Source organism: Triturus cristatus, chromosome 7 (assembly GCF_964204655.1).
Source record: "Triturus cristatus chromosome 7, aTriCri1.1, whole genome shotgun sequence".
NCBI classification, from domain to species: Eukaryota; Metazoa; Chordata; class Amphibia; order Caudata; family Salamandridae; genus Triturus; species Triturus cristatus.
The window spans coordinates 956,896,895-956,924,506 of NC_140590.1; the positions used below are offsets into that span (position 1 = coordinate 956,896,895).

Below are 27,612 nucleotides of genomic sequence, written 5' to 3' on the forward strand. Positions count from 1 at the left end.
CTAGGGTGATTGAGAAATTCGAAACATGATCCCCAGAGATCGGTTCATGTCATATCTCTTTTACTCCAATTATGGCAATGGACGACTTCAATATACATTCTTTTTCAAAAGTTTGCCAGATTTTTTAGGATTTTCCCTTGGGGGATGAACCTTAATGTGTTAATTTTGAGCACACCGCCCAAGTGGAACAGGCAAAGTTTTTAGTTAACTCGTCCCCGTACTCAAACTCCCACAACACACAGAGTCCTACTATACACATGCAATGTTAGCACAAGGATCTTGAGTTTAATCTAAAGCAGCACTTCACACATTTGGGAACATTAGACACCACTGTATACTGACAAAGATAACCGGTCTGGTTATAAGGATTCATTACAACTCAGTTTGCTTCCACCATCGCTTTATGTGACTCAACCATGCTAGCTATGAGGGCACACTTAGTGGTCTCTCCAGGTCACAGAACAGGTCCTGGGACCTTGATTATCATGGCAAAACAAAAAGTTACAATATCAGTTGAAACAACAGTTGGACACTCAAGCCAGGATTGAATGCCCTTTTACCATGCCTGGGGATATTCCGGTCTCAACAATCTAAATCACCTTGGTGAAGGACCATTTATGCTACTGAAATGCAGAACCTGCATATCTTATGTTGTAATCATTTTAACATATATTTTTTTCTATTAAGTTAAATACTATCTCTGGTTCAAAGGGAATTATAAAGATTTCAAATGTTTAACATGACTTTTCTTAATCCCCTAAGCAATGGTACTTGTGTGGGCCAAAATGCTTTATGATGTGTGTAGGATGTTTTTTATTTTTTAAATTAAAGTTGTTCATTCATGGTCATTACATAATATTTGGTATTCCAGTAACTTCGTAGGTCTCAACTCACTGATTTCTTGTATATTAGGGTATAAGGGACAAAAATGTTTAGGAGCGGTTTTTATTCAATTGAATGAAAGTTGTTGCAACTAGCATTTCTTTACTGGTACAGAAGTGCCAGTTCATACGCAATTGGCTGAATGACCACTGATACTTCTAATGGGCATAATTCAGTAGTTCTTGTTTGCCCCCCCCTCCCCCCAGCCCTCCTCCTGTAAGGGCTAGTACAACCCAACCCAAGATTTGTTTGGGTTCCTGCTCCTGTGGTCTAGCGGTTTGGGCTGTACAATCACTTTAGCGACCTGACTAAGGTTGTTATGCATTTGGTTGGTCCCAGGCCTGTAATGGCACTGACAAACTATAAAATTCCAATGTAAAGGACAGTGTACAGAGTAATTTAGTTGTTAAATCGAACATCATTACATGGGAGTCTTAACAGCACAAGTTTGTCATTGGATCAGGAGTACCTTTTACATCGCATTCCTTTACATCTGTAGCACTTTACTTTGTTGGTAAGTTACTTTTAACCCCTTCTCATTTAATTTATTTATCTCAATATTAAATGTGTGTGTATGTATATATACAAATATTGTGTATGTGTATATATCCATATATAATGTATATAACTAGCATTTATGTATATGCTATATATATATTTAAATGTATATATACATAAAGAAATATGCTAACATTTTTATTGTTTACATTAAATTTAATATAACTTGAATCCTAACATGTTAATTACTTTTTAAATTATAATATCAGTATTTCATACTTCTGTTAACATATTAATTTTACAAAAACAACAGTTGATGGACATAATGCAGAACAATGTCATACATTCACCCCAGTACAGAGAACTGGGCCTAAATCCATCTTTTTTTTGCTCACCATGCCATTCCAGTTTGATATGCAAATCAGTCTTGACCCTGTGCCTCATGGGAACAGTCCAGCCCGAACTGCCAAGCCAGGTCCTCCCTGGACTGGAAACAAGCATCCTAGGACCGGTTTCACCCCTCTTCAGCCAGGATAGCTTGATTCCAGTGGCATGGAGAGCACGGGAACTACGTCTAGGCATACCCGTCCCACTCTGGGTGACAAATGCAATTTTAGACTACCACTACCTATACATTTTAAATACCCTTACTAGCTCTACACAAGAACTATCTCCACACTTAAAAATCTCCTTACTGCCTATATAGGCTACCCTTCCCCGAGGCTTAAAAACCTCTTACTACCACTGTACAGTACCTTTAAAAGTGAATGACTTATTTATTTGTTTTGTAAATTAAAACAATTATTTAAACTTAAGTTAAATCTAATGTTAAAGTAATTTTTAACTTGTAATTTTTTTTAGCAATATCTTAATATTAATTTAATTGTGTATATCATTATTTTAATTACAATTAATTTACTACCACAATACATTATTTTTACACACACACTCACTCTATATGCACTTACCTGCTCAATGAAGAGCTGCGAAGTAAAAACCTAAACATGGATTCGAGTTGTATACTCTAGATGTACTTACCTGCGATGTAAAAACTCTCGAAATAATGCCTAATTAGCTGTAGGTCATTTAGGCTGCTTCTGTAATGCCAAAGGGAGCCCATTGCATTGCCCTGTTGAGTTATTTACTAACCACCAAAGACATCCTGATACATTTAGCCATCTACTGCAGAATGGTCTGGGGATAGGACCTCTGAGCAGAAGATATGAATGATGCATCTTCTTGATAATTGTACTCCAGAGAGTTGAGGAATATGTTGAGTGTTTCATCTGAAAATACTTGTGGTACTTTTGACTGAAATTGTGTGTAGCTGGCATGGCCCGTTTTATAGACACATCCGTTGAAGTTTTTATCATTATTCTATTTTTTTTGCAGGACTTGATGGAGTTTTTGAACTCAAACAGCAGTGAATGTACTCTGGTTTTGTTCTATACACCATGGTGTCATTTTTCAGCGAGACTGGCTCCTCATTTCAACTCTCTGCCACGTGCTTTTCCCACCCTCCATTTCTTGGCGCTCGATGCCTCTCAGCATAGCAGGTATTTCTCAATGAATGTAGAGTATTGGAAAGTGTTTGAATGTTATTCAATCATAACCTAATGTTTTTATGATTAAAGTTTCATTTTAGGTGTCAAAACATATCATTAGGGGAACGTCTCTGCACCCTAACCAAAAAAAAACATAATCCCAAATAGATTCCCATAACGCCTTGGGGAATTTTGGAGTTGGACATGGCAGAATGAGAGGCCTGCACCCCCATCTACGGAAATTAAAGTAGCAATCATGACTAATATGATGAAGCAACAGTTTGGTTATGTTTTCTTGGCAATGGGGGAGAGGTAGTAGATTTCTTCTGATTGATTTAATTCTATTTACATACATCTTAACCACTTGGCTACTGAGCCAACCCACTACCCCTCCCCTCATCCCAATGCTGAGCACTTTTTTTTTGTCAAACATGTTTTTATTGATTTTCCGGTATAGAACATGGCAATACATTCAATAAAGGAATCCCATTATAGCTTTCCTGTATCTATATCAAGACACAGCATTTTTCAGTTATTCAAGGTACCCCTTCCTATCGATTCTCATTAAGCATTGCCAGGGTTAATAAGTAAACCTTGTCCCAACAGCCCCCCCAAATTTTACCCTCCCCGTGCTCCACCCTCTTGAACTGAAAAAGAAAAAGGAAAAAATGCAGGAAATTCCAACCTAAAACTTAAAAAAAAGAAGGCCTAGCAGAAGGCTCTGATCTAAATCTTGCAATCATTACTCTAGTGGGTAGGATCTCGCTGTTTAGAATTGGAAGAGATCGAGCGCTCTCACCCGTGATTGGCAGGCCACTAGTGGAAGACGTCTAGAGAGGTACCGGATCAGAGAACCCCAAGTGTATTCAGAGTTTTGGGAAGTCACCTCTAAAAATGTCACTCGTTCTTTCCATTATAACTCCTTGCCATAGATATGCATGCCATTGTGTCAGGGCCGTGCATCCCTGATCTTTCAGGCAGTTATCCAGTAAGCCCAGGAGTGCGAAGTCAGAGGTGTCTGGGATAGGATATCCTAACATATCTTTGATTTAGGCTAAGAGTTTGGTCCAGAAGGGGCAGATTGTCCCACCAGATATGACGAAAATCACCTATTAGACCACAACCCCTCAACATAAGTCAGATGTTTTAGGAAAGAACTTTCTCAGTTTGGTGGGATATAGGTACCAATAATAAAATATCTTATGATAGTCTTCACTAAGCCCTAGAGAGTGGTTGTGTTGCGTTGTCTTTCCAGAGTGCCTTCCATTGGGTGTCGAGCCCCAGTCTGCCCTCCCAGAACTGAAGGTGACGTGGTTGTCGGGATGGTAGCATGTGCAACAGGAGAGAAAATAGAAAGGAAATGGCGTCCTTAATAGTCCCAGCCCCCTTCTCAAAGTGTTCCAGTGGTGTAAGCTCCTTGGCCGCCGCTTCCAGACTCTCAGACTGTAGGGCCCAGTGACGTAGCTGAAGGTAGTGAAAGTATTCTGTTGTCGGAAGGTGGAAGTCTCGCTGACCATGTTCTAAAGTCAATATATCCCAGTTATGGAAGACGTCAGACAGAGTGAGGCAGCCCCACTCCCTCCACACATCAAATGTGCCTGGCTGCATTGCTGGTGGGAAAGCCGGTTTATAATGTAAACAGTGATGGAAATGTTATCCACGCAGCCAAGCTTAGCACCTCATCCCAGATTTTTAAGGTCGTTCTCGAGGGGGTGCTTATGTAAGAATTAGGAAGGCGGTCTGGCTTCGGTTTCCAGTGAACATCCCATATGACCCCTCCCGTTGTTGCCCTGTCTGCGTGCAGCAAGTATCTTGCCGACCCTCGAAGGGACCACTCAGTAATGACTCAGAGTTGGGCCGCTTTATAATAAAGAGCAAAGTCAGGGAGTGCCTGACCTCCTTCATCCTTCGGCTTCTGTAGGAGGTTAGAAGGTAGGCTTGCTCTTTTATTTTGCCAGATACATTTTGTAAGAAGAGTGCGATCGCCAGGTAAGTAATCCCGTTCTAAGTCAACAGGCAAGCTCTGTAAGAGATGAAGAAATTTTGGTAGGACTACATTCTTAAAGGTGTGTATTCTACCAAGCCATGACATGTACAAAGGGGCTAATCTTTCAAGATCAGTTTTTATTTGGCAGAGGAGTGGCGGGTAGTTAGCCTCAAACAGACCCGAGATCTTGGGAGTTATCTTTATTTCCAGGTATGCGAGTTCTTTCTTTGCCCACTGGAAGGGGGTTTTAGCTACCAGCGCCCCCATCTCCTTGTCGGTCAGCGTCAAGTTAAGGAGAACGGATTTAGGTGGATTAATGCTTAAGCCCGCCACCTCTTCAAATTGTCTCAGTTCCTCTTGCAGTGTCGTCAAAGATTGTTGTGCATCTGTAAGTGTCAGTAAAATGTAATCAGCAGACAGTGAAATCGTTGGGGTCTTTCTTATCTTTACTGCCAGGGGTTCAATACTGAGCGCAAAGAGGAGTGGGGAAAGCAGGCATCCCTGTCTCGTCCCCCTGCCTACTAGGAAGGGATCCGATCCCACCCCATTGACCAGTATCCTAGCACTTGGTGCGGTAAAGTTGGCCTGTATCATTGCTATAAAGTTTCGCAGAAACAAAATCTCTGAGTGTGAAACAGAATGGACCAGTCCACTCGATCAAACGACTTCTCGGCGTCTAAGCCGAGCAGAACCACCGGAATGTGCTTTTTTGGTAGCCTTCACAATCAAATGGATCATTCTTCGTACATTATCATGCGTCTGTATGCCTTTAATAAAGCTGGATTGATCCAAGTGGATCAGACCAGGAATTCAGTCTTCCAGATGCGAGGCCAAGATTTTGGAGTATAACTGCGTGTCTAAAATAAGCAAGCTATAGGGCGATAGGAGCCACAGTGCTGTAGATCCTTTCCTTGTTTTGGGATAACTGTGATCCGGCCTCGTCATTGTATGGGTCACACGTTTGGTGTCTGCTATATGATTAAAAAGACTGGCCAGGTGGGGGAAGTATCTCAGAGGCCGGTAGCACACTGATGAGGCCCACGTCCTTCGCCACCCACTTACCATCACTTTTCGGGGGTCAGGAGTCTGCTCAAGCGTCTTCAGTGAGTGGGGTAGTTGTCAGCCATCCGCCGCCTCTGGCGATGCTCCAATCCATGCTGCTGTGCGTCCCAGAGACCGTTGGACCGGCCACGGGGGACTTCTTCCACCAGGCCCGCACCTCACCAGGCCCCTCGCCATCCACCACCATCGGGTCACATCTTCACCACCAAGGGCTCTAAATTTGCACCGGCAAGGACCGCTGGGTGAGTTGAAGTCGTTTCCGATGGTGGGTTTCGCCTTGGGTATTTGTATTCCTTCCTTTATCGATTGGTGGTAGCAGAGCCATTGTGGATCACGTCCACATGGCCATCTTGGCTGACCCACTCCCCCTAGGCACTTTTTCGAGTTTGAGGCACTTCACACTTAAACTAGTCAGCAAACCCATGGGTGAGCCTGGCAAGCCGTACATTTCAGAAAACTAGGCAAAATTCTGAATTCAGAAAGGGGTCGGGGTCATTTGTGTATATCGCTCCTGGCACCAAGCCGGCCACCAGAACACAGTACAAAAGTGCAGAACCGCCACAACACGATGCCGCCGACAATAGGCCAGACCGGCTGGACGACAAGGAGAAGGACGGACCTAGCGCAAGGGGCTCCAAGACAAGTGGCAAGAAGATCGCACCTGCGACATACCGTGATGCCAAGGAGAGCAAGGAACCTGAAAGGGTGACCACACCTCCCCAACACATGACAGAGCTATGTAATAGCTACAATTACCCCACATAGGTTAGGTTACGTCCCAAGAACCCTGGGAACACCTCGTAGGAACAACATTTCTGCAGCAGAGGACAAAACAGAAAGACCTGCAGAAAATACCCGCAGACGGCTTACCAAGCAGCCAATAAAGAAGAGACAGAAGGCCTAATCTCAGGCTTATCAACATCCAAAACCACAAGGCAACAAAGGGCTGGACCAGCAGCCAACAGCGCCAAGGGCCCAACAAAAGGACCCCAAGGCATATCAACCAGACAGAACACACAACCTGGGCTACCTGTGGAGGAGGACTGGAGGAGGAAGAGGAGGACTGGAGGAGGAGGAAGAGGAGGACTGGAGGAGGAGGAAGAGGAGGACTGGAGGAGGAGGGAGAGGAGGACTGGAGGAGGAGGAGGAGGACTGGAGGAGGACTAGAGGAGGAGGAGGACTAGAGGAGGAGGAGGACTAGAGGAGGAGGAGGACTAGAGGACTAGAGGAGGAGGAGGACTAGAGGAGGAGGAGGAGGAGGACTAGAGGAGGAGAAGGAGGACTGGAGAAGGAGGACTGGAGAAGGAGGAGGACTGGAGGAGGAGGAGCTGGAGGAGGAGGACTGGAGGCGGAGGACAACTGGAGGACTGGAGTTGGAGGACTGGAGTTGGAGGACTGGAGTTGGAGGACTGGAGTTGGAGGACTGGAGTTGGAGGACTGGAGGACTGGAGGAGGAGGACTGGAGGAGGAGGACTGGAGGAGGAGGACTGGAGGAGGAGGAGGAGGACTGGAGGAGGAGGACTGGAGGAGGAGGACTGGAGGAGGAGGACTGGAGGAGGAGGACTGGAGGAGGAGGACTGGAGGAGGAGGACTGGAGGAGGAGGTCTGGAGGAGGAGGGCTGGAGGCGGAGGAGGAGGACTGGAGGCGGAGGAGGAGGAGGACTGGAGGCGGAGGAGGAGGACGACTGGAGGCGGAGGAGGAGGAGGACTGGAGGCGGAGGAGGAGGACGACTGGAGGCGGAAGAGGAGGAGGAGGACTGGAGGCGGAAGAGGAGGAGGAGGACTGGAGGCGGAAGAGGAGGAGGAGGAGGACTGGAGGCGGAAGAGGAGGAGGAGGACTGGAGGCGGAGGAGGACTGGAGGCGGAGGAGGACTGGAGGCGGAGGAGGACTGGAGGCGGAGGAGGACTGGAGGAGGAGGAGGACTGGAGGAGGAGGAGGACTGGAGGCGGAGGAGGACTGGAGGCGGAGGAGGACTGGAGGCGGAGGAGGACTGGAGGAGGAGGACGACTGGAGGAGGAGGAGGAGGAGGACTGGAGGAGGAGGAGGACTGGAGGAGGAGGAGGACTGGAGGAGGAGGAGGACTGGAGGAGGAGGAGGAGGACTGGAGGAGGAGGAGGACTGGAGGAGGAGGAGGACTGGAGGAGGAGGAGGAGGACTGGAGGAGGAGGAGGACTGGAGGAGGACTGGAGGAGGAGGAGGACTGGAGAAGGAGGCGGACTGGAGGAGGAGGAGGTCTGGAGGAGGAGGGAGGGAGGAGGAGGTCTGGAGGAGGAGGAGAAGGAGGAGGAGGTCTGGAGGAGGAGGAGGTCTGGAGGAGGAGGAGGAGGTCTGGAGGAGGAGGAGGAGGTCTGGAGGAGGAGGAGGAGGAGGACTGGAGGACTGGAGGAGGAGGAGGAGGACTGGGAGGAGGAGGAGGAGGACTGGAGGACTGGAGGAGGACTGGAGGAGGAGGAGGACTGGAGGAGGAGGACTGGAGGAGGAGGACTTGGAGGAGGAGGACTGGAGGAGGAGGACTTGGAGGAGGAGGAGGACTGGAGGAGGAGGACTTGGAGGAGGAGGAGGACTGGAGGAGGAGGACTGGAGGAGGAGGAGGACTGGAGGAGGAGGAGGTGGCGGACTGGAGGAGGCGGCGGACTGGAGGAGGAGGAGGTCTGGAGGAGGAGGAGGAGGAGGTCTGGAGGAGGAGGAGGAGGTCTGGAGGAGGAGGAGGAGGTCTGGAGGAGGAGGAGTAGGAGGTCTGGAGGAGGAGGAGGAGGAGGTCTGGAGGGGGAGGAGGTCTGGAGGAGGAGGAGGAGGAGGACTGGAGGACTGGAGGACTGGAGGAGAAGGAGGACTGGAGGACTGGAGGAGAAGGAGGACTGGAGGAGGAGGACTGGAGGACTGGAGGAGGAGGAGGACTGGAGGAGGAGGAGGACTGGAGGAGGAGGAGGACAGGAGGAGGAGGACAGGAGGAGGAGGACTTGAGGAGGAGGAGGACTGGAGGAGGAGGACTGGAGGAGGAGGACTGGAGGAGGAGGACTGGAGGAGGAGGACTTGGAGGAGGAGGAGGAGGACTTGGAGGAGGAGGAGGAGGACTTGGAGGAGGAGGAGGAGGACTTGGAGGAGGAGGAGGAGGACTTGGAGGAGGAGGAGGAGGACTTGGAGGAGGAGGAGGACTGGAGGAGGTGGACTTGGAGGAGGAGGAGGAGGACTGGAGGAGGAGGAGGACTGGAGGCGGAGGAGGACTGGAGGCGGAGGAGGACTGGAGGCGGAGGAGGACTGGAGGAGGAGGACGACTGGAGGAGGAGGAGGAGGAGGACTGGAGGAGGAGGAGGACTGGAGGAGGAGGAGGACTGGAGGAGGAGGAGGACTGGAGGAGGAGGAGGAGGACTGGAGGAGGAGGAGGACTGGAGGAGGACTGGAGGAGGAGGAGGACTGGAGAAGGAGGCGGACTGGAGGAGGAGGAGGTCTGGAGGAGGAGGAGAAGGAGGAGGAGGTCTGGAGGAGGAGGAGAAGGAGGAGGAGGTCTGGAGGAGGAGGAGGTCTGGAGGAGGAGGAGGAGGTCTGGAGGAGGAGGAGGAGGTCTGGAGGAGGAGGAGGAGGAGGAGGAGGAGGTCTGGAGGGGGAGGAGGTCTGGAGGAGGAGGAGGACTGGAGGACTGGAGGAGGAGGAGGACTGGAGGAGGAGGAGGAGGACTGGAGGACTGGAGGAGGACTGGAGGAGGAGGAGGACTGGAGGAGGAGGACTGGAGGAGGAGGACTTGGAGGAGGAGGACTGGAGGAGGAGGACGAGGAGGAGGAGGACTGGAGGAGGAGGACTTGGAGGAGGAGGAGGACTGGAGGAGGAGGACTGGAGGAGGAGGAGGACTGGAGGAGGAGGAGGTGGCGGACTGGAGGAGGCGGCGGACTGGAGGAGGAGGAGGTCTGGAGGAGGAGGAGGAGGAGGTCTGGAGGAGGAGGAGGTCTGGAGGAGGAGGAGGAGGTCTGGAGGAGGAGGAGTAGGAGGTCTGGAGGAGGAGGAGGAGGAGGTCTGGAGGGGGAGGAGGTCTGGAGGAGGAGGAGGACTGGAGGACTGGAGGACTGGAGGAGAAGGAGGACTGGAGGACTGGAGGAGAAGGAGGACTGGAGGAGGAGGACTGGAGGACTGGAGGAGGAGGAGGACTGGAGGAGGAGGAGGACAGGAGGAGGAGGACAGGAGGAGGAGGACTTGAGGAGGAGGAGGACTGGAGGAGGAGGACTGGAGGAGGAGGACAGGAGGAGGAGGACTTGAGGAGGAGGAGGACTGGAGGAGGAGGACTGGAGGAGGAGGACTGGAGGAGGAGGACTGGAGGAGGAGGACTTGGAGGAGGAGGAGGAGGACTTGGAGGAGGAGGAGGAGGACTTGGAGGAGGAGGAGGAGGACTTGGAGGAGGAGGAGGAGGACTTGGAGGAGGAGGAGGACTGGAGGAGGTGGACTTGGAGGAGGAGGAGGACTGGAGGAGGAGGACTTGGAGGAGGAGGAGGAGGACTGGAGGAGGAGGAGGACTGGAGGAGGAGGAGGACTGGAGGCGGAGGAGGACTGGAGGCGGAGGAGGACTGGAGGCGGAGGAGGACTGGAGGAGGAGGACGACTGGAGGAGGAGGAGGAGGAGGACTGGAGGAGGAGGAGGACTGGAGGAGGAGGAGGACTGGAGGAGGAGGAGGACTGGAGGAGGAGGAGGAGGACTGGAGGAGGAGGAGGACTGGAGGAGGACTGGAGGAGGAGGAGGACTGGAGGAGGAGGAGGACTGGAGAAGGAGGCGGACTGGAGGAGGAGGAGGTCTGGAGGAGGAGGAGAAGGAGGAGGAGAAGGAGGAGGAGGAGAAGGAGGAGGAGGTCTGGAGGAGGAGGAGGTCTGGAGGAGGAGGAGGAGGTCTGGAGGAGGAGGAGGAGGTCTGGAGGAGGAGGAGGAGGAGGAGGAGGAGGTCTGGAGGGGGAGGAGGTCTGGAGGAGGAGGAGGACTGGAGGACTGGAGGAGGAGGAGGACTGGAGGAGGAGGAGGAGGACTGGAGGACTGGAGGAGGACTGGAGGAGGAGGAGGACTGGAGGAGGAGGACTGGAGGAGGAGGACTTGGAGGAGGAGGACTTGGAGGAGGAGGACGAGGAGGAGGAGGACTGGAGGAGGAGGACTTGGAGGAGGACTGGAGGAGGAGGACTGGAGGAGGAGGAGGACTGGAGGAGGAGGAGGTGGCGGACTGGAGGAGGCGGCGGACTGGAGGAGGAGGAGGTCTGGAGGAGGAGGAGGAGGAGGTCTGGAGGAGGAGGAGGAGGTCTGGAGGAGGAGGAGGAGGTCTGGAGGAGGAGGAGTAGGAGGTCTGGAGGAGGAGGAGGAGGAGGTCTGGAGGGGGAGGAGGTCTGGAGGAGGAGGAGGACTGGAGGACTGGAGGACTGGAGGAGAAGGAGGACTGGAGGACTGGAGGAGAAGGAGGACTGGAGGACTGGAGGAGAAGGAGGACTGGAGGAGGAGGACTGGAGGACTGGAGGAGGAGGAGGACTGGAGGAGGAGGAGGACAGGAGGAGGAGGACAGGAGGAGGAGGACTTGAGGAGGAGGAGGACTGGAGGAGGAGGAGGACTGGAGGAGGAGGAGGACTGGAGGAGGAGGACTGGAGGAGGAGGAGGACTGGAGGAGGAGGAGGACTGGAGGAGGAGGAGGACTGGAGGAGGAGGACTTGGAGGAGGAGGAGGAGGACTTGGAGGAGGAGGAGGAGGACTTGGAGGAGGAGGAGGAGGACTTGGAGGAGGAGGAGGAGGACTTGGAGGAGGAGGAGGAGGACTTGGAGGAGGAGGAGGAGGACTTGGAGGAGGAGGAGGACTGGAGGAGGTGGACTTGGAGGAGGAGGAGGACTGGAGGAGGAGGACTTGGAGGAGGAGGAGGAGGACTGGAGGAGGAGGACTGGAGGAGGAGGACTTGGAGGAGGAGGAGGACTTGGAGGAGGAGGAGGACTTGGAGGAGGAGGACTTGGAGGAGGAGGACTTGGAGGAGGAGGACTTGGAGGAGGAGGACTGGAGGAGGAGGAGAAGATGTTGCACCCCCAGAAATCTAACCAGCGGGCCTCCTGTGATGGGGGAGACAACACCGAGGGCAAGGCAGTCAATCAATCAATCAAATTACTTTATTCGGATACTTGATAAAGCATTCCATAAAAGCACAGTTCATAAATTATGCAATTTAAAAATTATAAAAAGAAAGCAGTTTATAACACGGTCAGATCATGTCACAATTGATTTATGCAATTTAAAAACAGTCTTTAAAAAGGCAATAATGGAGGCAATTATAAATTCACTGTCCAGGAATTGTAGTACCAAATATGCTGGGCGGCATTGCCTCAATCCTAGTTTTTTAAGCACTAGTACAATCCATCTTTTTCTAGGGTCAAGATAAAATGTACAAAAGAACATAATGTGTTTGGAGGATTGTGCGGAAAGATTATCGCACGGGCATTTGCTTAACGTTCTCGACCAATCATTCAGTTCTGGAAAACTCAATGACCTGTAAATAATGTTTAACCTGAAGCGCGTTAGCAAAATTCTTTCGCTAAGGACCATCAGGATATATGGCTGGATATGCTCAAAGGCCAAGGTAAGATGGTGTGATTGAAATGGATGAACCCACGGTCCAATCATAATTCTCTTTTCGCTCAAATATCTCATGCAACCAGTTTTTAAATCCTTTCTAGAAACGTTGCAGAAGGTGTTGGGATCATTATTGTATTCCTGGTGGCCTAACTGGCTTAAGAATAATTTAACGTATACTAGCCAACCCATGCTTTTTACACCGTCAAGCCCCATAGCGTCTTTTAATATAAGGTGATTAAAAACTGACTCATCACTGGTCCAAACCCTATGCCAAAGGAGGACGGGCTGGATCTTAATCATGTCCTCCAGATAGGGTAAGACAAGTTCGGCATGACAGATGAAGTTAGATGTGCTTTCAGGTACAGACAAAAGGTATTTTAAAAACCTATTTTCAGCCGTTTGTAGTGAGTTGACGTTAGAGAAACCCCAAATTCCTGCCCCATAGGTAGCGACCGTAATACATTTTGCCTTGTAAATGTGCAGTAATTCTCCTGGAGGGCGTTTCCCTAATTTTCTGCTAAAATTAGCTAAAGCAATCAAAGACTTACAAAAGAGAAGCCTTCTGGATTTAACTGCACTAGTCCAGGATCCTGATCGCTCGAATAAAAGCTCTAGATAAGAAAATGTTTTGGTGCGTTCAATTACCTTTTTGTTAATAAAAAATAGGGTTACTCTCTTTATTGGATCCATTACCACAGTTCATAGCGAATGTTTTTGAGCAATTAATGGTAAGGCCCAATTTAGACATAAAGTTTGTAAAAGAGGTGACTACCCTTTGTAAGCCAAGAGGTGTACGTGACATGAGAACTGCGTCGTCTGCGTAAAGGAGCGCAGGGATAGAGCGGGTGGCGGCTGATGCTAAATCCCTGCACTCCTTTACCAAGGTAGCCTCTAGGTTATTTATATACATAGTGAACAGGAAGGGAGCAAGGACGCAGCCTTGCCTGATGCCTTTCTTAACTCTGAAACTTTTCGTACATTCCCCGTCCTTCCCAAAACGCACCCTAGCCCTAGCACTCATATAAAGCTGCCTTAAGAATGAGATTAAAACAGGGTCTGCCCCCTGCGTCCCTAAGATTGACCATAACTTTTCATGGTTAACGCAGTCAAAAGCGGCCGTTAGGTCAACGAAGGTTAAGAACAGTCTTTCTCCTTTAGCTTTTGTGTATTTTTCCAATAAAATGTATAAATTTAGTCCCTGATCAATAGTGCCCAAACCCTTGCGGAACCCAGATTGTAAGTCATTTATGATGCTGTGTTAATCCGCCCAGGCCTGCAATCTCTCTAATATCACCCGTCCCAAGATCTTCACAGTAGAATCTAATAATGAAATTGGGCGATAGCAGGCGGGGCTCGATCTATCGCCCTTTTTAAAAATAGGTACAATTCTAGAGTCGTACCAGGTCATTAAAAGTCCCTGTGAGCAACACGCATTAAAAACTTGCGTTAATATTGGACCCCATAGGGCCAAATTTGCCTTAAGTAAGTCCACCGGGATACCATCTGGCCCCGGCGCCTTACCACCCACACTTGCGCATATGGCGTTATTGACCTCGCTCAAGGTAAAGGCCAAAGGTAACTTTAAAAATGGAGGGAGAAACTCGAGGTCAACCCCAGTTACTCTAATTTCTTGTTCCTCTCTAGTTATATTATTGTATAGGTTAGAATAATGTGAAATCCACCCCACTTCTGTTATAGCAATTTCTATGCTTGCTTTATTGCTCTGAACCAAAAAAGGGGTATTAACTGCTTTCCAGAAGGCTGTAGGGTCTCGGTTTGTTGATGCCTCATGCAAAGCATTCCAGGCTTCCTCTTTCAGGGACTTTTTCCTGGCATTTAAGGCCTTCCTATAGTTACTTCTAGTTTCCCTGATGTGGTCCAGGTTCCTGACCCCCGCATTCAGAGCATGTTTAAGATTAGTATAAGCTTTAGTGCAATGGGAGTCGAACCATCCTTCATTGCGTGGATTCTTCCCTCTTGTTTTTACATATAGGGTATCTTTAATATGAGCAGCAATATTCAAAAAGCTCTTGATAATTTCCTGATGTTAGGATTTCTCATCTAAACAGGAATAGAACATGTTTTTGCATTTTGAGACAATAGTTGTAACAAAGACCTCTGGGTCCAGTTTCTCCCATTTTAGTGCATACCCATTCTGCCGATTTAATGTGATATTACTCAACAGCTGATCAGGGGTGCCCTTCATATGAAAATCGTGTCGCCCCCGTGCTGGGGAACGGCAGATAGGGTGGCGACGCGCGGGGTCACACCACCAGCGGATAATCCACGCCCCCAACAGGCCAGCGACCGGGCCTCGAGGACAAACTGTGACACTTACCAACAGGTGAGCGACACCCTTGCGGTCTGGGAGAAGGACGATGTCGGAGACGGAAGCGGCGGTTCTTGAAGCTGCCCGCGGGGGACGGACGTGGCGACGTCGCCGACCTGGACATGCGTGCTGAAAGGCGTTTCATCCGGTGCTCCCGCCGGGACTTCAGCTTCATTTGCTGACACGCCTCGCAGTCCATTGAGTCGTGGTGCTCCCCCAAACACCACATACAGATGGGGTGAGGATCAGTCGCCAACATCTGGCGTGCACAAGACGAGCACGCCTTGAAGCCCGAAGGCATTTGCATACTGTACCCAAGAAACCGCTAAGCGTAAAAAGAAGGCCTGAAACAGGCCAGGAACACGATCATGGTCCACATGGCACGCGGAAAAGAAGAAATCTGACGTCAGCGCGCCGGGGTGGGGCTTATGTGACCTCGCTGACGTCACGCCCGCGGAGGACGTCGGGGCGGAGTCGCGAGGTACCGCCCCCGGCGCGCAGAGATGCTGGGCAAGAAGTTTTTCCGGGCTCAGTCTCACGCCTGGGGATAATTCTACGTTAAGGAATGTGCGGCTAGTAGTAACTATCGGATAGGTACCTCACTTGTGTAGGTGGGCCTAATGCCCTCGAGAGGAACAGATGAAAACTGGTAACATATCAAGTCTGTGTGGTTTTCGCATCATTCCTGGTCTGTTCATGTATCGAGCAGGTGGGGGCCGATTCTCCAGTCCTCTTCCACGATAGTGCAGTGAGACTGTTGGGGCTTTAGGTATAGGGGAGGTCAGGCACAATCCCAGAATGTGTGGCCTACACAAATATATTTTTCTAAAATAATTTATTAATCGTTGGTGTCTGGTTAGTTATTGGCCATCTCCTTCCCTCTAATATTGATACCCCTACTCTGCACTAGTGGAGGGGCAGAAAGACTGCTTCATACCTTATGGCCATGGCGTGCCTTTCATCCTTTTTCTGTAATCATTTGTTCAAGGCATGTGAGCTGTAGATCACATGCTGTGCCTAGATCGCCATCTTTTGTTGGGTCTGGATCTTTGCAGTTTGTTTCTCTTCAAATAAGTCTTTCGAGTCACGGGGCCGGTGACTCCTCCTTTCGGTGATAGTGCGCATGGGCATCGACTCCATTGTTGGATTGTTTTTTTCCGCCATCGGGTTTGGACCTGAAAATTTGCGCTCGGGTTCAGCACCGTTTCTCGGGTTCCCCTCGGTGCGCAATCCACTACCCTCGACAGTATTGTTTATCGAACACATTACCCTTTCTCCGCGTATCGTTTCAAGTCGAAAACCTTAGATCGGAAGACTCGTGGAGGGCCGTCGGGCCTTCCTGCGTCAGGCTCCATAGCAGTCGATGGAACATACTCCATTTAAATAATGTCCTGGGTGTAATGCTAAGTTTCCGCGCACTGATTTGCACGAAGTGTGCAACCTCTGTCTGTCTCCGGAACACGACGAGAAGGACTGCGATGCATGCCGATCATTTCGATCAAAGAAGACGCTGCTAGACCGTCTCGCCCGATGTCACGAAATGCATCAGCAAAGCGGCTCCACGGTGGATCTTTTCGGAGAAGATTCCGATCAAGAAGCGTCCAACGCACCGGAAGCCGATGCCGAAGTGAAGGAAGAACACATCTCTGTGTCTGGAGCCGACTCCGATGTCGAAGACCAAATCCCGCCAGGTTGAGTACAAAGACTTCCTTCCCCTGCCACTTAGTCCACAAAAAGGCTCCAGTCCCTCCTCTGCCCTCGGGCCAAGGTCGGCACTGACCAAACGTTTCGAGCAACCCACCTTTGGGCCCGGCGACAAAACTCAAACAAAACCTTAGGGCTCGAGTCGGGCCCCATACCGGCACCGAACCGAAAGCTTTGGCGCCAAAATCAAAGCGTGTCCACGCACATCTTCCATCTTTATACAAGATTAAAGCTAGGGCGCCAAGAAACTTGGAGCCAAAAAGTTCCAAGCACCACACCTTCAGGCCCGGTGCCGAAACATAAACAAAAGCCTTCCGGCCAGGCTCAAGTCGGCCCCATACCGGCACCGAACCGAAGGCTTCAGCGCCGAAATCAAAGCATGTCCACGTACATCGTCCATCTTTATCCAAGATTAAAGCTTCAGCGCCAAAAAACCTTGGAACTGTAACTTTAAACGCCGAAAACGGCAGCTAAAGAAAAGACTGTTGTGAGAAAGTGCCCTCTTTCTGCATGGTTGCCCCCACTTTTTGCTGAATTGCTGATGTACTTTGACTGAGTGTGCCCTGGGCTCTTGCTAATCAGGTACCCAGGGTCTATGTTCTTTCCCTAAAACTGCATTGAAGCCTTAACCCAATTGGCGTCTCTGGCCACAGGTCACAGGTCTGCCCCTGGTAAATGGTACCACAGGGTACTGTGACCAGAGAAGGCCTCTAAGGGCCGCAGTACTTATTGTATCAACTTTAGAGGTCCTGTACCCATACACTCACACACTGCCTTTGCAGGCTGCGTGTTTTGGTGCAGAACAAAGTGAAGATTCGATATGGCACACATCTGTGTGCCATGCCTACAACCCACTGCCCTGGTATAGATCAGTCACCCCTCTAGCTGGGTGCACTGTTCCAGTGGTGAGGGTACAGGTGAATGAGCCCTGTACCCCTAAAGTGTCTAAGTCCATTCTTAGACATTGTAAGTGCAGGGCTGCCATTAAGAGTATATGGTGCTGCGAGATTGTCATTACGAACTCCACAGCACCATAATGGTTACACTGAAAACTGAGAAGTTTGGTATCAAACTTCTCAGTACATTAAACCCACACTGATGCCAGTGTGGAATTTAATGAAAAATGCACACAGAGGGCATCTTAGAGATGCCCCCTGAAAACTAACCTACCACTAGTATCCAGCCTGAGTGGCTGCTTTCAGCTGCCACCACCAGCCTGCTGCTCTCTGGGGCCTGAAACAATGCACATCCTGGAACGAGGTGCCAAGCCTCCTCCCCCAGGATGCGCAGAGTTCACAAAGGGGAAGCTTCAAAAGCTTGCCGTCTTTGTGAGCTTCCCCAGGTCACTTGCTGCTCTCAGCAACTGGTCCCCACTGGTCTGACCCCCACTTTGGGCGGGAGAACCGGTGGGAAAAACAAGTGAGGAAGAGAGGTGTGCCCACCTCTGCCAACTCCACCCCTCAGGTGGGGGAGGCGAGGTGAAGCACAACTCTCAGTCCACGCCATCTTGAAGATGGGGGGACTCAGCCAACCAGGGAAGGGCTCATGCCCCCCTCACTGGAGGGTGGCATAATAGGGGGTGTACCCACCCCAGGGAAGGGACCCATTGGTCCCTGCCTTTTACCTACCTGTAATGCCCCTAAATCTAGTATTTAGGGGCACCCCTGAACCTTGCTTCTTCAGACAACAACCTGCAACAAAAAGAAGATGAAGAAGGACCGAACAGCCGTGCAGCAGCTAACAAGAGGAAGACGCCCACTGACTTGGCCCCAGCCGGCTTGCCTCCCCCTCGAACCTGCTCCTGCGAAATCCCGGTGTGTCCTGCAGCCAGCAACCTCGAAAGCCCAGGAGTGCCTGCCTGCCTGCCTTCAACTACAAAGACTGCAATCTCAGGCTCCGGCCGGACACCGCAGATCCACCCCTCTCTGCACCCGCCGTCCACAACCCGAGCTTGAGTGGGCAAACGCGACGAGGAGGTCACCCCGGCGATCCTGACCCGAGATCCAGCGACCCCTGACCTACCTCAAGCCTCCAGCTGACACCTACAGCCTAAATCCAGAAGGGCCCCCTAACTGTGACCAGGAGCTGGTAAGAAGATCCGACCCCAAAAGGCATAACTGCACCTGACGCCACACGACCTTGTGTGCCCAAACCGATGGTGCCTAGCCACCCCCTAACCTCCCAACTTACCTCTCGAATTGGTGGTCGCGCCCAGAAGACCTTCGTCCCCGAGCCTGCAGTGCCTTTGCAAACCGGAGGTTCCCCATTGAAACCAACAGGGCGCCCGATGTTGAAACAGCACCCTGCACCCGGCCGCCCTAGTGCAGCTGTGGGTGCGCCTTTGGTGCTACTTTGTTTCCCCATTTGCCCTGAGCTAAAGTCCAGGAGCTTTGCTCCCACAACCCAATTGGCCTGCTTGCCAGCAGCCACCAACCGGAGGCCCCTATCCCCCATTGGATAACATTGGGCCTCAGCGCTCTGCACCCGGCTGCCCTAGTGCCGCTTAGGGTGTAATAAGAGTTCATCCTTGACCCTGAGGGAACCCTGGTTCTAACCCCAGAAGCTCAACTCCAAAGACCGATTACTTACCTAGTAACCGTTAACTTCATTTCTCTCTATAGGAACCTATTGACTGTTTTTCTCTGTGCAAAATTGACTTTACTTACCTTTTCTCTAGGAAATGTCCCAGTGTGATAATTAGGCATATCACACTGAGTAGAAAAAGTAATCTCAAAAGTAATGTTAAAGTAACTTGCCTGTAATTCTTATTGCAAAATCGATACAAAATATATGTGCAGCGTTCCACACTATTGCATTACCAGTAATTCACACGGTAACCATTTCAAAGTACATTTACAATTGCATTTAAAACTGTATATTTACTTCAAAGTATTTATCAACTTACCTGTGCCAGGCTTGCTTGGTTCTAGGAAAATAAAATTACAAAGAATATTTTTATACAAAAACAATTGGTTTGAAGGTCAGTCTTTGAGTTTGTGAATTCATTTGCTGACCGAGTGTGTACAAATGCTTAATACTGTCCTCTGATACTGCCTTACTGCTCGACCACGCTACCACAAATAGAGAGTGAGGTGCTATCTAACTTTACCCCTGCCTACCTTTGGGGATCCACTGGATTCTTTGCACACTATACCTCACTTTGGTATAGTATATACAGAGCCAGCTTCCTACAGCTCTCTCTAAAGAACTTCGCTCAGACGTTCCTTCTTCGGATCAGAAGCAAAAAAAGCTGGAATTAAATCCAGATACTGGACATTTATTTGCCAAGTTACCTGAAAAGATGAAAATGAGCTTTCCAAAGGATAACCACATACCTCTAAAAAAGAAATATTTGGGCACTAACCCTTCCCCACGTTACATTCTATCTCTTCGACCCATTGATCCAAACTTGCTTATTTCACCTACAAACTCACACCATCACATGACCCACGGAACAATGGGATGGGGACGATGATAAGGGTAGTCCAGCAAACCCTGACCCATGGGAAAATTATGATAATGACAACACCACTGATAATGATCCGGACCTATATCCGTCTAAACCCTCTCCACCAAATGATAACATAGGATACATTGAGCTTCTTAATAGGGCTGCTCATTATCACAGGGTTGATTTATATAAAGAAAACTTAGAAGAGGATTTTCTATTTGAAACCCTTAGGGGTACTCGGAGTGCCACTCATACGTTACCTATGTTAAAGGGAATGCTTAAACACGCAAACGAGATTTTGAAAGACCCTCGAAGGGTAAGAATTATCACACCTAGAGTACATAAAAAGTACAAACCTGCACCTACTGACCCTGTCTACATCAAAGGTCAAGTGCCTTTAGACTCTCTTGTAGTTTCCAATGCATGCAAGAGAGCTAATTTACAGACCACAGTTGAAGCCCCTCCTCCTGATAAGGAGTCTAAGTTAACTGATGCTTCAGGGAAACGAGTGGCATCGCAGGCAGCCAACCACTGGTGCATTGCTAATACTCAAGCCTTAATAGCTCGTTACGATCGGGCTCACTAGGATGAGTTAGAGAAGCTCATGCAATTTTTACCTGATGAGCACAAATCTAAAGCTAATGATCTTATTGAAGAGGGTAAGCTCATTACTAATACTTCTAGGAGATGTACCTTGGACGCAGCAGACACAGCGGCCCGAGCAGTAAACACCAGTGTATTACTATGCAGACATGCTTGGTTGAGAGTTTCAGGTTTCAAACCTGAGGTGCAAGCCTCCATTCTTAACCAACCATTCGATAAGGAACACCTCTTTGGTCCAGCAGTTGACCCCTCGCTGGAAAAGATGAAAAAGGACACTGAGGTCGCTAAGTCCATGGGAGATTTTCAATCACCTTCAGGTAGAGGTTCCTTTTGTTGCTCCTATTGTAGGGCAGGCTCCAAGAGTATATCATCAGAAAATCCCTCCTCCTCTTACAAGGGCAACAGTCAATCGCCCTCCTCAAGAAACTATTTTAGAGGTAGATTTAGAAGAAACCACGGAAAGGGAAGTTGTAAAGGTAACTCAACATGCACCTTTCCCACAAATACCAAACCGTGACTTTTTAGTGCTACCCCTAGACCATTCCACTCTTATCAGGGGACGTCTTATTCAATTTCTCCCATTCTGGAATACCATCACATCGGACAAATGGGGATTACAAATTATCCAATCTGGTTATTGCCTGGAGGTTACCAACAGCCCTCCAAACATTCCACCAAGAGCACACAAGCTGTCTCCAGAACACCTTCACCTGTTAAAACAAGAGGTCCAATCTCTTCTGGAGAAAAGAGCAATAGACCCAGTCCCATTAAAATATCAAGGGACTGACATCTATTCCCATTACTTCTTGATTCCCAAGAAGAACAGATCACTCGGGCCTATTTTGGACTTCAGAGTCTTAAACCTCTACATTTATTCCGACCACTTCCATATGGTCACTCTACAAAAAGTGCTTCCACTGGTTCAACAGGGTGACTTTATGTCCACTCTGGACTTAAAGGACGCATACATCCACAGCCCCATCCATCCCGCTCATCACACATATCTAAGGTTTGTGGTAGCGGGTCATCACTACCAGTTCAAGGTGCTTCCTTTCAGAGACACCACTGCTCCCAGAGTTTTTTACCAAATGTCTGGCAGTAATCGCAGCTCCTCTCAGGAGACAAAAAATACATGTCTTTCCATATCTGGATGACTGGCTCATCAAAGCTAACTCCCACCAAAGGTGTCTCAAGCGCACACAGACTACTCTACAGCTGTTACACAGTCTGGGCTTCACAGTCAATCTGGCAAAATCACATTTGCAGCCCTCCACGTCTCAGGCATACTTGGGGGCCGATGTAGATACTCAAAAAGCCCTAGCATTTCCAACTGTGACCAGAATACACAATATTCAAAACCTAGTCGCCCAATTCCAAGCCAACTAATCACTTCCTGCAAGAGTGTTCATGGAATTCCTAGGAATGATGGCGTCCTGCATCACAACAGTCCCACATGCAAGACTCCAATTGCGTCCCCTTCAAGAATGTTTAGCTCGTCAGTGGAATCCGTCACAGGGTGTCAACTGAAAGATCTTGTGTTAGTGGACGGCCGCACTCATCGCTCTCTGCAATGGTGGAATCCACAGAACTTGTCCAAGGGGCGGCCATTAATCGAACCGATTACACACACGCATCGCTAACAGGTTGGGGAGCACGTCTCCAGACTCTAACCATTCAAGGACTGTGGAGTCGGGAACAGAAGCAGCTGCATATCAATCACCTAGAATTGCTTGCAATTTTCCTAGCACTTAAAGCTTTTCAGACCCACCTCAAGAGGAAAGCTGTCTTGATTCGTACAGACAACATGACAGCAATGTACTACATACAAAAACGGGAGGACACACTCTCCAACTGTCACGTCTTGCACAGACTTTTTGGAGGTGGGCCATTCCTCAAAAGATTTATCTCATGGCAAGACACCAGGAGAAAGAAATCCAATAACAGACCTGCTCAGCAGACAAAAGCAACCGATCCATGAGTGGGAAATTCCTCCTCAAGTCCTCCTTCCGTTCTTCCAAATATGGGGGTTTCCGGAAATTGATCTGTTTGCGACTCACCTCAACGCAAAATGCCCAAGCTTTGCCACCAGGTATCCACATCCACAATCCATAGGCAATGCCCTATGGATGAACTGGTCAGGGAGGTTTGCTTATGCTTTTCCACCTCTCCCACTCCTTCCGTTAGTGGTTCGGAGGCTCAGGCAAGTATCCCTGACTCTGATCCTGTTTGCTCCTACCTGGGCTCGGCAGCCATTGTTCACAACCCTGCTAGAATGATCAGTAGTACCACATCAAAAGCTAGACCTCACGCCCAGTCTACTCACTCAGAACCATGGAGACATACGGCATCCCAATCCGAAGGAGCTCAATCTTGCGATCTGGCTCCTGAAGTCCTAGAGTTTGATTATCTAAAACTCCCAACAGACTGTATGAACATCATTAAAGAGGCTAGAAGACCTACCACCAAATAGAAGCGATTTGTAATATAGTGCAAAAACAACCACAGTAACCCACTTGATGCTGCAGTACAAAACATCATTTGTTACTTACTCCATTTACAACGCTCACATTTCTTGTGCACATCTATAAGGTTGCATATAGCTGCCATTGCTGCATATCTGCAGAACAGACAGCATCTTCCTCTTTTTAGAGTCCTTGTGATTAATGCATTTATGGAAGGGCTAAAAAGAGTGATTCCACCAAGACTCCCACCAGCACCAACGTGGAATCTAAATATTGTCCTTACCGGGTTAATAGGTCCACCATTTGAACCTTTTTCACAAATGTGAGCTGCAATTTCTCACATGGAAAGTTGCTTTCCTAGTAGCCATTACATCACTGCGGAGAGTTGGTGAGCTACAGGCATTTTCAATAGAAGAACAATTTTTTCGCTTACACAATGAAAGAGTGGTTCTTCGTACCAACCAAACATTTCTACCTAAAGCAGTTTATGCCTTTCATTTGAACCAATCTGTAGAGTTGCTTGTATTGTTCCCGCAACCAGATTCAGTGGCAGCCACATTAGACGTTAAAAGAGCATTACGTTACTATATTGAAAGGACAAAACCATTTCGTAAAACCAAATAACTATTTGTTGATTTTGCACCACCGCATAAAGGCAATGTAATTTCAAAGTCTGGCATTTCAAGATAGATAGTAAAATGTCACAAATTTGTTATGCTAAAGCAAAAATAACTTTACCCACACCCCCTAGAGCTCATTCCGCATGCAAATTGGGGGCTACTATGGCTTTTTAGGAAACATTCCCATTGCAGATACTTGTAAAGCTGCAACATGATCCACCCCACACACATTTAATAAACACTACTGTATAGATGTGTTAACCAGACAACAGGCTAATGTAGGCCAAGCAGTACTCAAAACATTATTTCAGACAACTGCAACAGCTACAGGTTAACCACCGCTTTGGGAGCAACTGCTATATAGTCTATGCACAGCATGTGATCTACAGCTCACATCCCTTGAACGGAAAATGTTACTTACCAGTAGACATCTGTTCTTGGCATGTAGAGCTCCCCGGGTACCTATACCTGTTGCAGTTAAAAAAATGTAATTCAATACTTATCACATACATACGCATGGTCATCTCTTGATACACTACTAACTCCATTCTCACCCTATGATGGCAAACAATCTAACAATGGTGTCGATGCCCAAGCGCACTATGACCGAAAGGAGGAGTCACCGGCCCCTGGACTGGAAAGACTTCTTCGAAGAAAAACAAACTGCAAACATCCGGACCCAACACAAGATATCGATCTATGCACAGCATGTGACTCTACAGCTCTACATGCCAAGAACATTTATCTACTGGTAAGTAACATTTTCCTTCCCTGGTGTCTAGTGGGGGGGGGCAGGGAGGGGTTGAGGGTTCTGCCTCCTTTTTTACTCCTAGGGGGACAGATTGAGGGTAACCCCTCCCCATATGCCCCTAATGAGGAGCAGAGAGACATTGGGTGCTTTTATGATGTGGGGGTACGGTCCAAAGCCTGGGCAGGCTGCCTACTCCCTATTTATTTTTTGATCATTTCTCCTTGGTGCTTAATGGATGTTGTGCCTCTCCAGATTGAAGTAGAAAAACGGTTGGGCAATTTGTTCCAGGTGGCATCAGGGCAAGGAAGGCAGAACGACTGTTGTGCAGTTGGAGAAATTGAAGGGCATCACTTCCTTTGCAGTAGCAAGGTTAAAACCTATGCCTGTTTTGTATTGAACTTGCTGTACTTTGAAGAGCTTACTGCTTCATTTCCAGTTTCTGTGCCATACTCATTGCTCATTTAGTTTCAACATTACTCTACATTTCTTTGTTGAGGTTTTGTTCTCTACTTGCCCCATTTGTAAATGTTAAGGAACAAATAATGTCTAGACTTTTATTCATCCAACTACCAGTTTAAGGAAAATAAATCTCCCTTTGATTGATTGGGTGATTTATGTAGTATTTTATTACTTATTATGCAGAGGGCTGGCTCAAAATGGTTAAAATGTAGCTTGTGCCCAAAAATGAACTGTCGGCTGTGCAGGCCATAGGAAGACTAATTTAACTGAGTAAACTTTAAGGAACTTGAATTTTTAATTCCTCCTCATGAACACAATCGTGTTAAAGATTTATTAGTACAGTTAGTGATATATATTGTAAAGCTAGTTTGTGTTTAACGTGCATGTACCTCTTGCATCCCAGTTACAGCCAGTAAGATTCCAAAAGTTGTTAAAGTTTCCAGAGCAATTTGATGCATGCATAGAAATGATATTGTAGGAAGCTGACTCTCCATATAGTGTACTCGAATGAAGTACAGTGTGCAGAGAGTCCAATGGGTCCCCAATTGGTGTACATAGGCAAAACTAATGCTCTCTTTTGTTGTAGTGTGGTCGAGCAGTTAGGCTTATCAGAGTATAGTACTAAGCATTTTGTTGTAGTGACAGAGGCAATAAATGAGACACACACTCGAAGAATAAATCTGAGACCAAATTCGAAAAATAACAGTTTTTATATGTGTTTTAGAACTGAGAAATGTGTTCAAAGGTAAGTACTGTTTTCGATATCTACAGTCACAGGTAAGTAAAATGTTCAAACCTATGCGCTTTTACACACAATGCACAAGTTCCAAAGTACTACCAGCACTTCTTCTGAAACTTCCAGGGGTCCACTGAGAGCAGGGTGCTAATGAGGCTGGTAGCTGGAGCGCTGCGGTGAAAAGGGGGTGGGGGCAAAAACAGACTGCACAGAGGGACTTGCGGACAGGTTTGAGGGCTCCCAAATGGGGCCCTAGGTCAGAAGGGGTCTTGGAGCAAGGGGGCACAGCCAGTTCATCGGGGGTCGGGCAGCTCGTGTGCAGAGTGGTTTGGTCGGCCGGGCTGGTGCGCAAAGATGTACCTCGCGGTCAGGGGCCAAACCAAAAAGTGACTGAACCAATAGTGTAGGCTCACTTTCAAAGGATAAACACCTGGGCTTTTGCAGTAACACTTAGTTTTTTAAGCTTTACAAAAAGGGACCCTCCAGCAAAGTCCTGCAAGGTACATTCAGGGGTTCCCTGAAATGCCAAAATATTTTCTGAAGAAAGACCTCCCTGGTGTTTTTTAATTATCAACGCATTTCGTACCCTTATCCATTTGAGGGTTCTCGTCTGGACTGCGAACTATGGGACACTGTAACAACAAATAAAGGAGAGACACTTGATGTTTACGCTTTAAAAGTGAGCCCACACTATTGGTTCACTCACTTGAGGCTCGTTGGTTCTGTTAAATGCTTGAAATGGGACATATTTATGTTTTTATTTTGTTTATGTTGTTACATTTTTGTCTTGTGTCAAAAAACATCCTTCGGCATTTGTTTTGTAGGATTTTTTTTAGTATAATTTTTTCAGTAAAAAATGCATTTAAATGTTTGTCATCTTTTCATGATGCTTTAATGTTTATGACCGTTTCATAGATTGAAAGAAATGTGTTTGAATTACTAGTGACTAAAAAACTGTGATCACGTTAATTAAGTGTCATGACCATAAAATCAAAAGATTCTTGTTCAAGGGTTTATATCCGTACTGGCGGATCTTTGATGCATAATTCATAGTGGCCTCGCCTTGCTGATAAAAAACTGTCCCAACCCCCCATTTTTGTTTCTCAGTACAGCAGTAAGCATCCCATTTGTGCCGGCAGTTTGCAATGTTCGGCTTTTTTTTTTATCAGGGTACTAATTTCGGCTTAAGTAATAGTAAGGCTGTTCTTACAGTAAGTATCCATCAAGAATGGGGAGGAAAAGAGTTCTTTTATGTACACTTCCCAAATATTATTTGAAATTAAATAATCGGAAATTCTATACGCAGAGGTACTAGATCCAATCGGAGACCATAGCAATTTGCAATTTCGTGTTTTTATTGCCTCATTAAGTTTATTTAATCTATACTTTTTCTTGCTTTTTTAAATTTATTTTCTAGTTAGCCTGTGTTTATTTTTCAACTATTTAATCTGGCTTATCGGATTAAGGTTTCTCTAAAATGTATTGCACGGATTTCCGATGCTGCCTTTTTTCAAGAGTTATTCAATGACAGATCTTTTTACGGTCTTGATTATAAGTTATGGACAGAGAATTATCGCCTGATATGTTGGAAATAAAATTGAATGTCACGATCAGCAGTGGCTCCCATTCAAGCATCCAGGCATAGTCATTGTTTGCTATGACATTTGCTTAAAATTCTAGCTATAATAAAGTTCTGTTCGCTCATTTGTTATAATTTGAGATCAATGTCCCAGTTCAACTGATAATTCGATTATTTGAAAAAAGGGTATGAATAATCCTAATTGGCAGGAGAGTCTTGTAGTTTAGGGTAATGATATAGTGATATTTGTGTTGATTATAATCGCTTTCTGGTTTTGTGATTGGTTCAAAGTGTTTACAAAAGTGAAAGTTGGAACAGTGTACAAAAGTGTAATCACTTATAATGTATTTATATCAAAAACCTGTTTACATT

General features: G+C 48.0%; 1 protein-coding gene across 1 annotated transcript in view; it reads left to right on the forward strand.

Annotated features, from left to right (window-relative positions):
• Nucleotides 1-27,612, forward strand: part of TXNDC15 (thioredoxin domain containing 15) — a 109,615-nt gene that overhangs the window by 58,280 nt on the left and 23,723 nt on the right. Inside the window, exon 3 of the mRNA XM_085617990.1 lies at nt 2,773-2,936. Coding sequence (XP_085474116.1) covers nt 2,773-2,936 — 164 coding nt within the window. The remainder of the gene's footprint in view (nt 1-2,772; nt 2,937-27,612) is intronic.